Source organism: Myotis nattereri, assembly GCF_964212035.1.
Source record: "Myotis nattereri genome assembly, chromosome: 1".
Taxonomy (NCBI): Eukaryota; Metazoa; Chordata; class Mammalia; order Chiroptera; family Vespertilionidae; genus Myotis; species Myotis nattereri.
Genome location: NC_138075.1, coordinates 129,588,639 through 129,605,450, shown reverse-complemented (window position 1 = coordinate 129,605,450; position 16,812 = coordinate 129,588,639). Strand labels below are relative to the sequence as shown.

At 43.7% G+C, this 16,812-nt stretch overlaps 1 protein-coding gene and 1 long non-coding RNA gene across 3 annotated transcripts in view; one reads left to right on the top strand and one right to left on the bottom strand.

Moving 5' to 3' along the window:
• Positions 1–724: 724 nt before the first annotated feature.
• LOC308523097 lies at positions 725–15,123 on the top strand. Its single transcript, XR_013996294.1, has 3 exons — positions 725–1,004; positions 14,038–14,213; positions 14,901–15,123. It is a non-coding gene; the product is annotated as an uncharacterized lncRNA (long non-coding RNA).
• The window catches only part of LOC308523060 (putative coiled-coil domain-containing protein 144C), a 63,938-nt gene continuing 60,936 nt past the window's right edge, over positions 13,811–16,812 (bottom strand). For both annotated transcript variants that reach the window (XM_081096723.1, XM_081096724.1), the window contains 2 exons: positions 14,748–15,024; positions 13,811–14,182 (listed from right to left, as the gene is read on the bottom strand). In XM_081096723.1, the coding sequence (XP_080952849.1) occupies positions 14,779–15,024 (246 nt within the window). In that variant the 3' untranslated portion in view covers positions 13,811–14,182; positions 14,748–14,778. The remainder of the gene's footprint in view (positions 14,183–14,747; positions 15,025–16,812) is intronic.

Below are 16,812 nucleotides of genomic sequence, written 5' to 3'. Positions count from 1 at the left end.
GCTTGTCTCCATCCAGTAGACATGTCCAAGATATCAGGATTACAAGTATTCATGGTAGGATTCATTTAGAATTTGAGAAGATCTTTTTTTATTGGACTCAACCTGATCTGGGATAGCTAATCCATTTTCTCTCCTTATTCTCTATTTGCTTGGAATTCAATTTGCTTCAGTGGAATTCTAATAGATTATAACACCTTATATAATTATTTAAGTCTTAAATCAATCCCTGTATAAAAATCCCTTAGCTCAGTCTTTGGAAAATTGTAAGTGCTTGATAATTATTTTTTCTGCTTCTCTAAATCCCTGAAAATTGAGGCAGATAAAAAGTAATATTGATTTGGCCAAAAATGATAAATTTGGAACCTATGGCTGGCTGAAGAACTCTGTAAATACAGACTATAATAGGCCTCCAACCCTTAACAGCAGGTCTAATTTTATGCTTAATCCACACATAGGGTTTGGAAGCACCAAATGCATTGCCTTCCCTAGCCAGAATTCTATTAGGAACTAGGACTGAGACTCCTGGAAAAAAAGGAGATATCTTAGAAGGTCAAGGATGCTTGAATTACTAAACTCTTTATCTAATAAGTTAAATGCACATGAGTAAAAAAGCATTAAAAGGTAACCAAATAAGGAAAAAAATATTTTGTTGTTTCACTCTTTCACTTGGTGAAAAAAAAAAAAGTTGTACTTACATGATTTTTACTTATGTTTTGATTAAAAGGCTCAAAACAAGATATTTTCCAAATAACATTTCAAACAGAGCAATGCAGACATCCTCCATAGAATAACATTGTGCCTTTTTGGATGAGAAGTTTTGTTTTGAATACTGTTGCCCACCTTGTCAAGGAGCTTCAAGGTGGTTCTGGCTAATGGTAAACAGACCAGATCAATGAAATGATGGACATCATTCACACTGAAACCACAAGGTCACTGTTGCAGAAGACACTGCTCAGCCCAGATTCTGCTTCTGGACTTTTCCTTTCCACAGAAGTTCCACTAAGGTGAGCCTCTTTATTTGCAGTCATTCACTGACTAAACAAATGCAATTTCCTGGGGGAGATGTGGTGTGCTTTGCAGATAATTGCTATTGTTCTGAAAAGGCCTCTTCGGTGCCTACCAGAATCTTAAAAATAAAGTGCACCATGAAAGCACTTACATTCCATTTCAAGCATTCAATTGCTTTATAGTATCTTTCTCTCCCTCCTGTAGTCAAAATGTTTAGTTAAATTTGATCAATTTTGTAATTCTCTTTGCATTTATATTGTGCTCACATTTCCTTCTGTAGTTGGATAAGAGCCATTTGAAAGAGAGTTTATGCCAGGTTCATTGTGCATGTATGACTAAATAATATTATAACACAAATAGTACAAATCTGAATAAAGTAATCGAGTAGATATTTTTCCTGCAAAAGGATTTCATGCACTGGTAAAGTTTTAGATATGCTTGTGCTGTACTGAAGACCAAGGGTTTTGTTGGGGAGAAAGTCAGACATGGTTTCAAACCTTAGCTTTACCATTGATGGGTTCTATGATCTTAGCTAAATGAATATTCGTGAGTCACAGTTACAAATACGCTAAATGTTAATGCAGCACCATCAATTAAGCATGAATGACGATAATAGTACTGACTTCAAAGGGCTGCTGTGGAAATAAAAATGTATTGTATATAAAATGATTGCTCCATAGCAATAAAAATAAATGCTACTCTTATTTTTTTATTTTTATTCTCACCAGGAAAGATAATAACAAATAAAACTTATTCAAAATACAAGAGATCTACCTCCAAGAAAAAGAAGTCTTTTTCTTCTTAAAAGCAATTTCTAGAAATGAACTGATGAGTCAACTAAATTTTTTGTTTTAAACCTTTTATTTTATTTTATTTTTTTAATTATTTTTTTTTATTGCTTAAAGTATTACAAAGGGTATTACATATGTGTCCATTTTATCCCCCCGCCCTAGACAGTCCCCTAGCCTCCCCTATCCCCCAGTGTCTTATGTCCATTGGTTATGCTTATATGCATGCATACAAGTCCTTTAGTTGATCTCTTACCCCCTTACCTCCTGCCCCCCAACCCTCCCCGGCCTTCCCGCTGCAGTTTGACAATCTGTTTGAGGCAGCTCTGCCTCTGTATCTATTATTGTTCAAAAGTTTATAGTGGTCTCTATTATCCTTGAATGAGTGAGATCATGTGGTATTTTTCCTTCATTGACTGCCTTATTTCACTTAGCGTAATGCTCTCCAGTTCCATCCATGACGTTGCAAATGGTAAGAGTTCCTCCCTTTTTAGAGCAGCATAGTATTCCATCGTGTAGATGTACCACAGTTTTCTAATCCAGTCATCTACTGATGGGCACTTAGGCTGTTTCCAGATCTTAGCTATGGTGAATTGTGCTGCTATGAACATAGGGGTGCATATATCCTTTCAGATTGGTGTTTCTGGTTTCTTGGGATATATTCCTAGAAGTGTGATCACAGGGTCAAATGGGAGTTCCATTTGAAGTTTTTTTAGGAAACTCCATACTGTCTTCCATAGTGGCTGCACCAGTCTGCATTCCCACCAGCAGTGCACAAGTGTTCCTTTTTCTCCACATCCTCTCCAGCACTTGTCGTTTGCTGATTTGTTGATGATAGCCAGTCTGACAGGTGTGAGATGGTACCTCATTGTTGTTTGGATTTGCATCTGTCCGATGATTAGTGACTTTGAACATGTTTTCATATGTCTCTTGGCTTTCTGAATGTCCTCTATTGAAAGGTGTCTATTTAGGTCCTTTGCCCATTTTTTGATTGGATTGTTTATCTTCCTTTTGTTAAGTTGTATGAGTTCCCTATAAATTTTGGAGATTAGGCCCTTATCAGATATGACATTGGCAAATATGTTTTCCCACACAGTGGGTTTTCTCGTTATTTTGTTGATGGTTTCTTTTGCTGTGCAGAAGCTTTTTATTTTGATGTAGTCCCATTTGTTCATTTTCTCTTTAGTTTCAAGTGCCCTAGGAGCTGTATCAGTGAAGAAATTGCTTCAGCATATGTCTGAGATTTTGTTGCCTTTGGATTCTTCTAGAATTTTTATGGTTTTCTGTCGTACATTTAAGTCCTTTTTCCATTTTGAGTTTATTTTTGTGTATGGTGTAAGTTGGTGGTCTAGTTTCATTTTCTTGCATATATCTGTCCAATTTTCCCAACACCATTTATTGAAGAGACTATCTTGGCTCCATTGTATGTTCTTGCCTCCATTGTCAAATATTAATTGAGCATATTGATTCGGGCCGATTTCTGGGCTCTCTATTCTATTCCATTGATCTATATGCCTATTCTTGTGCCAGTACCAGGCAGTTTTGAGAACAGTGGCTTTGTAATACAACTTGATATCTGGTATTGAGATCCCACCTACTTTGTTCTTTTTCAGGATTGCTGCAGCTATTCGGGGTCTTTTTTTATTCCAGATGAATTTTTGGAGAGTTCGTTCTAGATCTCTGAAGTATGCCGTTGGTATTTTAATGGGAAGTGTGTTGACTGTATAGATTGCTTTGGGTAGTATGGACATTTTAATGATGTTGATTCTACCAATCCATGAACACGGTATGTTCTTCCATCTGTTTATTTCTTCCTCTATATCTTTTTTCACCGTCCTGTAGTTTTCTGAGTAGAGGTCTTTTACCTCTTTAGTTAAGTTTATTCCCAGGTAGCTTAATTTTTTGGTGCGATGGTAAACGGGATTGTTTTTATAATCTCTCTTTCTGAAAGTTCACTATTGGTGTATAGAAATGCCTCAGATTTCTTGGGGTTAATTTTGTATCCTGCTACATTGCCAAATTCATGTATTAAGTCTAGTAGCTTTTTGATGGAGTCTCTAGGGTTTTGTATATATAATATCATGTCATCTGCAAATAAGGACAGTTTTACTTCCTCTTTTCCAATTTGGATGCCTTTTATTTCTTCTTCTTGCCGAATTGCAATGGCTAACACTTCCAGTACTATGTTGAACAGGAGTGGTGAGAGGGGGCATCCCTGTCTTGTTCTTGTTCTTAGGGGAAATGGTGTTAGTTTTTGTCCATTGAGTATGATGTTGGCTGTGGGCCTGTCATATATGGCTTTTATTATGTTGAGGTATGAGCCTTCTACTCCCACCTTGCTGAGAGTTTTTATCAAAAATGGGTGTTGAATTTTGTCAAATGCTTTTTCTGCATCAATTGATATGACCATGTGGTTTTTTTCTTTCAATCTGTTTATGTGATATAGCACGTTTATTGATTTGCGGATATTGTACCATCCTTGCATCCCTGGGATAAATCCTACTTGGTCATGGTGTATGATCTTTCTGATGTACTGCTGGATCCGATTGCTAAGATTTTGTTGAGGATTTTGGCATCCATGTTCATGAGGGATATTGGCCTGTAATTCTCTTTCATTGTGTTGTCTTTCCCTGGTTTTGGTATTAGGGTGATTCTGGCTTCATAGAATGAGCTTGGAAGTGTTCCTTCCTCTTGAATTTTTTGTAGTAGTCTGAGGAGGATAGGTTTTAGTTCTTCCTTGAATGTTTGGTAAAACTCCCCTGTGAAGCCGTCTGGTCCTGGGCTTTTGTTTGATGGAAGCTTTTTGATGACTGCGTCAATTTCTTCCATATTTATTGGCCTGTTGAGATTTTTAGATTCTTCCTGATTGAGTTTTGGAATGTTGTATTTTTCTAGGAATTTGTCCATTTCCTCCAGGTTGTCTAGTTTGTTGGAGTAGAGCTGTCCATAGTATTTTTTAACAATCATTTGTATTTCTGTGGGGTCTGTTGTTATTTCGCCTCTATCGTTTCTGATTTTGTTTATTTGGGTCCTCTCTCTTAGCTTCTTGGTGAGTCTGGCTAGAGGTTTGTCAATATTGTTTATCCTTTCAAAGAACCAGCTCTTGGTTTCATTGATTTTCTGTATTGTTTTTTTGGTCTCTATGTCATTTATTTCTGCTCTAATCTTTATGATCTCCTTCCTTCTGCTCGCTCTGGGGTTTTCTTGTTGCTCTCTTTCTAATTCTTTGAGTTGTAGAGTTAGATGATTTACTACCAGTTTTTCTTGTTTTTTGAGATAGGCCTGTAGAGCTATAAACTTCCCTCTCAGGACTGCTTCCATTGTGTCGCATAGGTTTTGGATTGTTGTGTTTTCATTGTCATTAGTTTCATGGATGTTTTGAATTTCTTCTTTGATCTCATTGGTAACCTAATCAATATTTAATAGCATGCTATTCAGCTTCCAGGTGTTTGAGTATTTTGGGTTGTTTTTATTGTAGTTTATTTCTAATATTATGCCATCGTGGTCTGCGAAGATGCTTTTTATGATTTCAATCTTCTTGAATTTGGGGATACTTTGCTTGTGACCCAATATATGGTCTATTTTTGAATATGTCTTATGAGCACTTCAGTAGAATGTATATTCCCTGGCTTTGGGGTGAAGTGTTCTGAAGATGTCTATTAAGTCCATCTGATCTAGTGAGTCATTTAGGATTGCTGTATCTTTGCTGATTGTTTGTCTAGAGGGCTTATCCAGTGCTGTCAGTGGTGTATTAAAGTCCCCTACTATGATTGTATTGTTGTCGATCTCTTCTTTGATATCTTCCAGGAGTTTTTTTTATGAATTTGGGTGCTCCTGCATTGGGTGCATATATGTTTGCCAGGGTTATATCTTCTTGGTGTATTGATCCCTTTAGTATTATGAAGTGGCCTTCCTTATCTCTTGTTATGGCCTTCACTTTGAGGTCTATTTTGTCCGATATAAGTATTGCTACCCCAGCTTTCTTTTCCTTTCCATTAGCCTTAAAGATATTTTTCCATCCTTTCACTTTCAGTCTGTGTGAGTCCCTTCTAATGAGGTGGGTTTCTTGTAGACAGCAGATGTATGGGTCATGTTTTTTTATCCATTCAGCCACTCGATGTCTTTTGTTTGGAGCATTTAGTCCGTTTACGTTTAAAGTTATTATTGAAAGGTACTTGTTTGTAGCCATTTATTTTTTGTGTTGCTGTTTTCTTTCTGAGCTTTTTATTTCTTATTTTTATACCAGTCCCTTCAGCATTCCTTGCATTGCTGGCTTGGTGGTGATAAACTCCCTTAGCCTTTTTTTGTCTGTGAAGCTTCTTATTTCCCCTTCAAGTTTGAATGATAGCCTTGCTGGATAGAGTATTCTTGGATTCAGTCCTTTGCTTTGCATCACTTTGTAAATTTCTGTCCATTCTTTTCTGGCCTGATGTGTTTCTGTTGAGAAATCATTTGACAATCTAATGGGAGATCCCTTGTATGTAACTTACCGTCTCTCTCTTGCAGTCTGTAAGATTCTCTCTTTGTCCTGAACATTTGCCATGGTAATTATGATGTGTCTTGGTGTGGGTCTTTTTGGGTTCACCTTGTTTGGGACTCTTTGGGCTTGTGTGACTTTTTTCTTCCCCACCTCAGGGAAGTTTTCTGATATTATTTCTTCTAGTAGGTTTTCTAATCCTTGTTCATCTTACTGTTGTTCTGGTACCCCTATTATTCGTATGTTGTTTCATTTCATGTTGTCCCAAAGCTCCCTTAGGCTCTCCTCCTGTCTTTTAATTTTTTTCTCCAATTGCAGTGCATTTTGGGTGTGTTTTGCTTCCTTGTCTTCTAATTCACTAAATCGGTCCTCCACTTCTCCTAGTCTACTGTTGATACATTCAATGGAGTTTTTCATTGCAGCTATATCACTCTTCATTTCTTCTTGGGTCTTACTTAAGTTGTTGATTTTTTCATCTGTTTCTTCTAGCTTCTTCCATATATTATTGATTTTTTCATCTGTTTCTTCTTGCTTCTTGCAGAGGTTGTCGATTTTTTCCTCCATCCAGTTTAAGCACTCTAGGACCTTTATTCTGAATTCTTTTTCTGTCATGTTGCATGCCTCTGTATTACTTAGCTGCTTTTCTGGAGAGTCCTCCTTCTCTTTCCTTTGGGGGTTTCTTTGTCTACCCATGTTTGATCTCACTGACATATCTAGACATTGAGTCATTCAGTGGCTGCTCCCTGGGTGGCAGTGGCTCCTTGGTCTGTGGTTGTTCTTCGGGCGGTTGCGGTAGCAGCTGCTCCTCAGTTGGCAGCAGCTCCTCTGGTGGGTGCTGTTCACAGCTGTGGTGGCTCTTCTGCCTGGTGGGGGGAGGTTTCACGTACAGCTGCTGTTCCTCAACAGGGGGTGTGGTGCTCAGGAGGCTGCTGTAGCTTGGATCTGCTGCGTTGATTCAAAGGCACAAAATACAACACAACAAGGCACCACGTACTAGGCAGTATACACAAATATATTCACGATATTAATAACCCCAAATAAAGGTGATCGCCTGAATTAAGAGAATTAGTGGATAAGGAAGAAGGACGAGAAAAGAGAAAAAAGAAAAGTAGGGACCAAAAAAAGGAGTGCAAAAATGAAATTGGGAAAAAGGAGGGGGGAAAATAAAAGCGAGAAATGAAAAGAAAAAAAAGAGCGAAAAGAGAGAATGAAGTGGAAGAGGGGAAGAGACTTTTTATATGAGGAGAATACTCCTATAGAACCGCCACTAATCCCAACAAATTCCAGCAACAGCTCCCTGGAGATGGATGCAAACTAGAAACAACCAATAAGATAACAATGAAAATAGAATGGAGAACACTAATCCCAAAATAAAATAAAGAGAAAATAAAATGGCACTTTAAAAAATGGTAAAATGGTAGCAGTAATAATACTGGTTAAAAGTAATAAGGTAGTAATTAAAAGGGTAAAATCAGGTGATGGAAAAAGAAGAAGAAAGAAAGAAAAATAAAAGAAAAAAGAAAGAAAAAAAAAGAAGAAAAAAAAAAAAGAAAAAAAAAATGCAGTAGTGAAGGTCCTTCTGATCTTCTATTCTTCAGTCTGGCTCGCCTTTAGTCCTGCCAGGTATTCAGGAGAGTGTTGAGTTTCCCTGCGATACACTGTTCCTAGGTGTTGTAAACCACAGTCCTTATTTTATAGCAGGCCGTATTTGTTTCCCAGACTGCCTTCTTTTGTGTTTAGCAAAGAGTCAGTTTGTGGCTCCGCCTCTGGGTGGCAGTGTTCTGGGGTTGGCCTCTGAGGCTACACGACATCTCTATTGCACTTAAAAGTGATTTGGAGATGTCAACTATCCAGAGCTGGTTCCTTAATAGTTACCCGCTCTGTGTTGTTGCTGGGATTGAAAATCCCTCTGTAGGCCAGACCCTGTTAACTCCCAGGGACTGATCAGATTATTTTAATCCTTGATCTCATTCAGGGTGGAATCTGGGTGTGCCTGTGCTCCTTGCCTGGGGGCTGGGGGGAGGAGTCTCACTCTCCAGAGAGAATGGCTGCCCCAGTCCTGGGCTCAGGGGTGTCTCAGCACTCAATTCGCTGCCACCTCTCCCGGCCCCCCTTCTCTCCTCAGTCTCTCCCCAGATTCCACTCCTCCACACCCTCTCCCTCTCTTCAGCACAGGTGAGTGTCTATATCCGAAATGTCCCATGAACAGGATTCAGTGAGAACAAACAAACAAACGCCGGCCGTGGAGACGGGGAAGGCTTGGTTCCTGTAAGCTCTTCTCTTACTGGCACTGCATGGTCTGGTCAGCTCTTCAGGCTGCCCCCTTTAGGCTCAGTCCTCCGTGATCACAGAACCCAGCTCTCAAATCCCCCGGCGGCGCCAGGAATCCCGCAGATCTCCTTTCCCCAGTCAGGGGCTGTGCCTGTCCCGAGGGACGCGGCTGTCTGCCACGCGGCTGTCTGACCCTCTGGGCTCAGAGGTCTGGCAAACTTTCCTGCCCAAATCCCTGGGTTTTTTTTTGTTGTTGTTGTTTTTTTTTGTTTGTTTGTTTTTTACATTTCCAGGAGAGTTCTGCCCTTCCCGGCTGCAAACCGTCTCACCAGCTGAGCAATTTCGCCAATTCGGGGTGGGTGTTATTAGTTTCAGCTGCTCACTCCATTTGCTCCGGGACATGACCTGGGACGCATCTGCCTATATCGCCGCCATCTTCTCTCCCTCTGAAGATGCCCTTGGACATATTTAGCAGCCACCTTAGAGATTTAAAAAAATAAGTCCCTCAAAGACATCGCCAAGCATTTGCCATTACCACGCTGTGCAATACACTCACTACCTTGGAGATATTAATCATTTGACATCAAGGCATAATTTAGAGCTACAACCTCTAAGGGAGAACAAGATAGCCTGGCTGGTGATCAAATGACCAAACACATCTCCAGAGGCCATTGCTTATCACATTGTTACCAAAGTGTTGGAGGTGGCATCTGCCTTTCTGTCTTCCCCACACCCTCCTCCTGCAGATCACATTATTTTTAGCCACTTTGTCAATTATACTGTAAATATTATTTACACCCCTATGTTAATCTTTGCCTATTTAACATGTATGGCTCTATGTAGAGTAGAAAAACTAAAGATAGTTTGTCTAAAGGCACCCTCTAGTGATAATAACAAAGATCACAATCAAGAAAGTAAATTTACAAGAACCAGATTGTGTTGGACTAACTTAACCCATTGTGTTTAAGTTGTTATCTTAAATGTTTCTATTTAGGGGAATTCTGACAAGCTACCTACACTAATAAAAGAGAAACATGCAAATTGGTGTTCCTCCGCTATGTCCACCAGCCAATCAGATTGACTATGCAAATTAACCCAACAAAGATGGCGGTTAATCTGCATACGCAGGCACAGAGCGAAGACTGAAGGTTCCGGCCTGAGTGAAGACTGGACTGAAGAGGCTTGGCTTCTCTGCTGAGGCCGGACAAAAGACCTGGGTCCCGGGTGCCGGAGGAAAACCAGTGCCAGCAGCCAGGGGAAGGAAGGCCTATTGCGCAAACCTTCAAGAAACCAGCTTCTAGTTTTATAATAATACTAGAGACCTGGTGCACAAAAATTTCTGCACTGGGGGGGGTGGGGTGGGGTGAAATTCTCAGCCTGGCCTGTGCCCATTTGCAGTCCAGGACCCCTTGGGGGATGTCCACCTGTTGACTTAGGCCCACTCCCCAGGGGATCAGGCCTAAGCTTGCAGTCAGACATCCTTCTGGCAGCCAGGGAGCCCTCAGGGGATGTCCGACTAAAGGCTTAGGCCCCCAAGGGTCAGGCCTAAACTGTTAGTTGGACATTCTTAGTGCTGCCACGGAGGTGGGAGAGGCTCCTGCCACCACCTCTGCACTGGCCAGCCATGAGCCAGCTTCTGGCTGAGTGGCACTACTCCTCGGTCTGACCTAAACCCTAGAGATTAGTACTTCATTTTACAACTTTTTCTCAGTTTATAGGCAGCAGAAAACTCAGACCACACAGTCAGGTGTGCGAGAAATGTTGCTTTCTTTATTGTTTAGTAACCAAACCTAACTACAGCTTCAGCCCCCATTCTGCCAGGTGAAAAAACAATAACAAAATATTATTTAACTTAGGTTCCCCACCCCCTTCTCTGGAGTTGTGCTTCCATGTCAGACAGTGTGTGTCTCAGGCGGAGGTGCCAGAGAACCGAGCAGGTCAGGACATCTGGGCCTGAGTCTTCTGTCTGGGCGGCCCCCACCAGCTGCCCTTGGCCCTCACCTCAGAGCTCAGTCCATGCTGATCCCGGGTATATTCTCCTCATCTGGGCCTGGAGGCCTCTTGAGTCCAATGTGCTCTCTCCCTCCCTCCCTGCCACCTTCTCTCTCTCACACAAAGAGCTACTGTGTTTTCCGGGGTGAGGTCCTCTGACACCTTCTCAGCCCCGTTGCAGGGGCACCATCTTGGTGCCTTGGTCACGGCCACAAAGCTGTGTGGCTGCTCTCAGACCCTCCGTCTCCTGCTGCCTTAGGGAGTGACTCAGCGGGAGGGGAGCGTCACAGTCCTTTTTACATGGCCGCCAACAAACACTCAGCGTTCCTTCCCTCTAGTTCTCCTTCTCCTCCTCACCCAGTCCAGGCACGTCTATGTGCAGGGCAGGGGAGGGTGGGAGGCAGGGGTGTCTCTGACCCAGCACACAGGCTTCCAGATCCACTGCTCCCCCAGGAGGCCTTCCATGCTCTAGACCTTGACACCCAGAGCCTGTCTCCTCTCAGCTGCAGGTCTTTGCCTGCAGTGCTCAAGTCTGTTTAGATCAGTGGTTCTCAACCTTGGCTGCACATTAGAATCACCTGGGAATCTTTTAAAAATCCTGAATTCTGGGCCTCCTCCTCTGGAAATTCTGTTTCTTTGTTACTGATGTTGTGGCCCCACCCCATAACAAAGAAACAGAATTTCAGGAGGATGAGTCCCAGAAATCAGGATTTTAAAAAGATTCCCAGGTGATTCTAATGTGCAGTCAATGTTGAGAACCACTGGTTTAGAGGCTTGAAGTCAAGAAGTGCCTCTTTGTTCTCTGCTTTCTGGAGGCGGTCAGCGTGGAACAATCCTGCCCTGGATTGGGGTGGGGTCTCTGGGTGTTAAGAATACCAGGAGGGGGAGCACAGACTCCTCCGAGAGGGGAAAGGCAGCAAGCACCCCCTCACCTCTAGCCCCAGGATGTTTCTTTAGAAGCAGAAGCCTCGTCTTGTGCAGGGGCCTGTGCTGGCTGCCTCAGTTTCTCAGAAACAAAGAATTTGATGAACGTCTTTTCCCCACTGCTGTGGCTGCTTCATCTGTTCGTTCTTGCATTTTTCATTTTTCATTAGCTGCTAAATCACCCCTGTGGCTGCAAACCTGTTGTGCCTGACATAGCCTGCAGGGGGATATGGGAGCTGTGCAGGGACAGCAGAAGGGGCAGGGGGACCTGGCCTGCAGGGAGGGTCAGCGGTGCCTGCTGGGCTGTCTCAGAGGATGTGGCTTAGGATAGGTACTGTCCTTTGGCAACTTTACAAGGGGAGGCCATGTCCTCTGCTCCCCACTTTGACTGAGGGGCAGAAGTTCTCCTTGCTGTCTGGCCTCATAACTCAGTGGATCATGGTGGGATGCGGCAGGCAGGCGGCTTCTGTGGCTGCACACGGGCGCTGGCCTGCGGCCTGGCACCCGCTTCTCAGGCCGCAGTTAGGGTCTTCTGTGGCTGCACAAGAGGGCCTGGATGGCGGCTCACACCAGCTCGTTCTGTCCTGCCCTGCCTGCAGTATGCAAATTAGCCACCATCTTCATTGGCGGTAAATTTGCATATCACGCTGATTAGCCAATGGGAGGAATAGTGAAGATACAGTCAATTACCATGTTTGTCTATTATTAGATTACACTAAAGGCCCGGTGCACAAAAATTTGTGCACTCGCGGGGGGAGCAGGGTCCCTCAGCCCGGTCTGTGCGCTCTCGCAGTCTGGGACCCCTCGGGAGATAACAACCTGCTGGCTTAGGCCTGCTCCTGGGTGGCAGAGGGCAGGCCCAATCCTTAGGTGCAGCCGCTGGTCGGGCTCAGAGCAGGGCTGATTGGGGAGTTGGGGCGCCACCCCCTGTCATGCACAGAGCAGGGCGATAGGGAGGTTGTGATGCCACACTCAGTCACGCTCAGGGTAGGGCCAATCAGGGGGTTGTGGCACTGCCCCCTGTCACGCACAGAGCAGGACCCCTCAGGGGGTTGGGGTGCTGCCCCTTGTCACACACAGAGCAGGACCCCTCAGGGGGTTGGGGTGCTGCCCTCTATCACCCACAGAGCAGGGCCAATCAGGGGTTGGGGCGCTGCCACTCTCACACTCAGGGCAGGGCCGATGGGGTGATTATGGCTCTACCCCATCACACACAGAGCAGGGCCCATGGGGTACGGGGGCTGGGGGGTTGGGGTGCCGCACCCTGTCACACACAGAGCCACAGGGCGATCAGGGGGTTGGGGAGCTCCCCCCTATCAGGCACAGAGCAGGGCTGATCAGGGGGTTGGGCGCCTTCCCCTGTCACGAACAGAGCAGGGTGGATAGGGAGGTTGTGGCCCCGCCCCCTGGCACACACAGAGCCGCAGGGCGATCAGGGAGTTTGGGCACTGCCCCCTGTCATGCTGATCCCCGGGGCCGGGAGGCCTCGTGGCTCTGCTGATCCCGGTGCTGGGAGGCATATTACCCTTTTACTATATAGGGTAGAGGTGTGGTGCACAGGTGGGTGCCAGCTGGTTTGCCCTGAAGGGTGTCCTGGATCAGGGTGGGGGTCCCCACTGGAGTGCCTGGCCAGCCTGGGTGAGGGGATGATGGCTGTTTGTAGCTGGTCACACACCCTTCAGGGTGGGGGTCCCCACTGGGGTGCCTGGCCAGCCTGGGTGAGGGGCTGCGGGCTGTTTTCTGGCTGGGGGTGACTGAAGCTCCCCACCGCTTCTTTCTTTCTTCCTTCCTTCCTTCCTTCCTTCCTTCCTTCCTTCCTTCCTTCCTTCCTTCCTTCCTTTCTTTCTTTCTTTTATTCTGGGCCAGCTTTAGCTTTGAGGCCTGGCTCCAGCTCTTAGGCCTCCACTGCTGAAAGTAGGTTTCTGGCCTTTGCTTACAATGTTGCAATCCTGCTGGCTGAAGCCCAGTGGACTAAAGCAGGTTTCTGGGGTTTTGTTTAGCTTCTATATTTGTAACAATGTTTCAAACTGCAAGCTCAGAGGCCAGCAAGGCAGGCGGGGAACGTTGGAGTCCTCCGTCACTGAAGCAAGCAAGCCTCATGTTAGTTTCAAGCTGCCTGGCTTCCGGCCGCCATCTTGGCTGGCAGTTAATTTGCATATCTTGCTGATTAGCCCATGGGTAGGGTAGCGGTCGTATGCCAATTACCATGTTTCTCTTTTAGTAGATAGGATTGCTAAATCTTAGAGCTTCAGCTTAAAGACTAGTAGATCAAGTTAATACATAAAAATATTAAGGGGGAAAACACCAAAGGCACGTAAAACCAAAAAAGGAGGAGAGATTAAACTGTCTTGAAGGAACATTTGAAAGGTAAGTTTATTTACTAACATCATTTGCCAAAGTTATAGTATTTAGTTAGCTTTCATGCCCTACTAATCTCATGACCCTGGCACAATAGTAATTATGTTTTAAGTTTAGAGGCTAATTAATGAGTTAAATTTATTTTCTCTGAGTCTGCATTTGACGTATAAAGTTCATTGCTTTTCCAATAATTTTCTGTGTTCCAATTCTTCTTGGTAGAGTCACACATATATTTCCGATTCTCTTCTTGCTGTCATCTGGAGAAGTTTTCAAAAAGAGGAGTTCTAAGTTCCAGTTGACTTCTTATTGAAGCATTATGAATACATATTAACTACTCTGGGGTTTCTTGAGATGCTCTTTGTGTCTAAAGCAAATACAAAGGATACATTTTTAAAGTAAGTATAACCTGAACAGTTATAATTGTTTTCTTTAGTTTTGAGTCAACGACTCAGAGATCATCATTTAATTGTGAAAAAAAGCTGACACTTAAAATATTTATCATCAATGTACACTGAATTAAATCTGAGTTATAGAGTTAATCATTCTTCTATTAGTACTCATGTAATCTGAGAATTCAAAGAATAATAGCTTCAGTTTAAAAAATTTAAAGTAGAAGGATATAAATTCAAGAGTATGGGACAATTTTTAAATCTCCTTTTCCCCTTTTCTTTCAAATAGTTCTGTTTAACATCAACTGGTCTTAAAAATAAAATGATCCTCTACTAAGAATCATTTGAAAAAGATCAATTTAGTGATAGTAATGTTGGAAACTAAAATACTGCAAAGGAAAAACAGATGCAACCTTCCTTCTAGAAATCTACAAAATAAATTTCCATTAAAGGAAGTAGAGGAAAAGGGAAAACACTGTATTTATCCAAAATGAAATTTGCAGTGAAGTAAATTAAAGCACATTAAATCAATAAATTAACCTGTAAAAATAGAGTTGTGTCACTTTTTCCCCTACATCCTTGTAATTTCTTCAAACTTTAAATTATACTTTTCTCCTACACAGTCTTCTTCCATATGCATATTCATTTGTGTTACGAGGTTTTCTGCTCTATCTTTCCACTTCTCTTTTTCAGACTTTAATTCTTCACATCTCTTTAGAAGTGCTTCCATTGATAACTCCTGTTGAGGTGTCTTTTCCTCATTCAGACGTATGCATTTTGAAGATGACGGTTGCAGTTTTGCTATAAGCTCATCATTCTGCATGAATAAAAGAATATAGTTTGGTTATGAAGGTGTGGACACCAGTATGAAATTTTGAAATGAGTTCAGTTGCAATAAAATGTTATCTGTACAGTGGTAGAGTCTTCGAATGTGGAACCTTGAATTACTCAGAATCAAGACCAAAGTTAAAACGACCAGGAGTCACAAAAATATATTTACTGTTGTCGTCTTTGCACACAACGTCTGCACTTGACTTTATACTCCTTTTCCTATGACTGTTTCATGTCTTTCCTCCACAAAATGACTACACGTTGCCCCTTAGTGAGAAGTTTCTTACCTCTTGCCCCATTTTAACTCTTCATAATCTTTAAAAAAGTTTTAGAGATATCTTATTGTGGTACTCAGGACTGTCACCAAATGCTTCCCAAGATAACACTTTCAAAATAAAACTAATTCATCTTATGAGCATGGATTCTAATGCCATCGGTCTTTTACTGAACCAGAAACATTTGATGCTAATTTAAGTTGCATTCCAAGAAGACATGATTCCCTGGATTACAGAGAAATTAAAACTTTTACTGTTAAAGTTTAGCGACATAAGCCCTACATTTTTTAGAACCAAAAAAGTGGGGGTGGGAGGCTGAATTCAATAATGCTGTCTTTAAATTCTTTGTTACTTTTCACAAAATAAGGGAAGATACTAAACAAAACAACATCATCATCCTATCTAATAATAGACAAAGATGGTAATTGACCATACCTTCGTTACGCCTCCCATTGGCTAATCAGCATGATATGCAAATTAGCCACCAACAAAGATGGTGGCTAATTTGCATACTGCAGGCAGGGCGGGACAGCGCAAGCCACCATCCTGTCCCTGTGTGCAGCCCTGGGCACGGGGCTTCAGCGGTGCCCCACCCCCAGCCAGGACCCTGGGTGCCACCTAATACTCGTGCTGCCTAAGCCCCGCCCCCAGCTGGGACCCCCGTGTGCTTCCTAAGCCCTGCGCTGCCTAAGCCCCGCCCCCAGCCTGGACACCATGGCGATTTGAGAGCAGGAAAATGCCCGTCCACCGGGAGCACCCAGCAGGGCCTGACCCCAGGTGCCCTGGCAATCCAGTGATCGGTGAGCAGGAAAGTGTGGCCTGTAGGCAGCACCCAGTAAGGCCTGCTCCTGGGTCACCATGGTGATCCCAGAGAAGGAATGGGTGGACTGCAGGCAGCACCCCACCCTGGCCACAGCTCAAGGGAGAGTACAACATGAGTGGAGGCCAGGAGCCTGACAGATCAACAGAGAGGGGCACCTGCTCCAAGCCTCCATGGTGTGGCTAGGGGTAGGCCCCCAGCAGACACACACACGCACACACACACACACACACACAGAGCCTACTCTGAGCCTCCAATGTGGCTGGGGGCATACCCCCAGCAGACACACACACACACACACACACACACACACACACACACACACGGGACGCCTGCTCTGCACCTCTGCTACCAGACTGTGGCTGTCAGTAGGACATCCACTGAGGGCTCCCTGACTGAGGGACAGGCTGGGCTGAGGGAACCCTACCTCCCAGGGCATGAATTTCATGCAGCGGGCCTCTAGTTAACAATAAAAGACTTGCTGGAATGTCAGTCATAATGGTGACTGCTGTGTGACTGCTATGTCTGGTGCCATCTGACTCTCTCCCTAGGGAGCTCAGCCTGAGAACTCACCACCGTGTTGTGAAGAACCAAGCAGCCCAGGCCACATGGTCAGTCCTCATACAGGTGTCCAGCTGAGACTGCCCCAGCAAGCGTCCCAGTCAAAAGCCCACTGCAC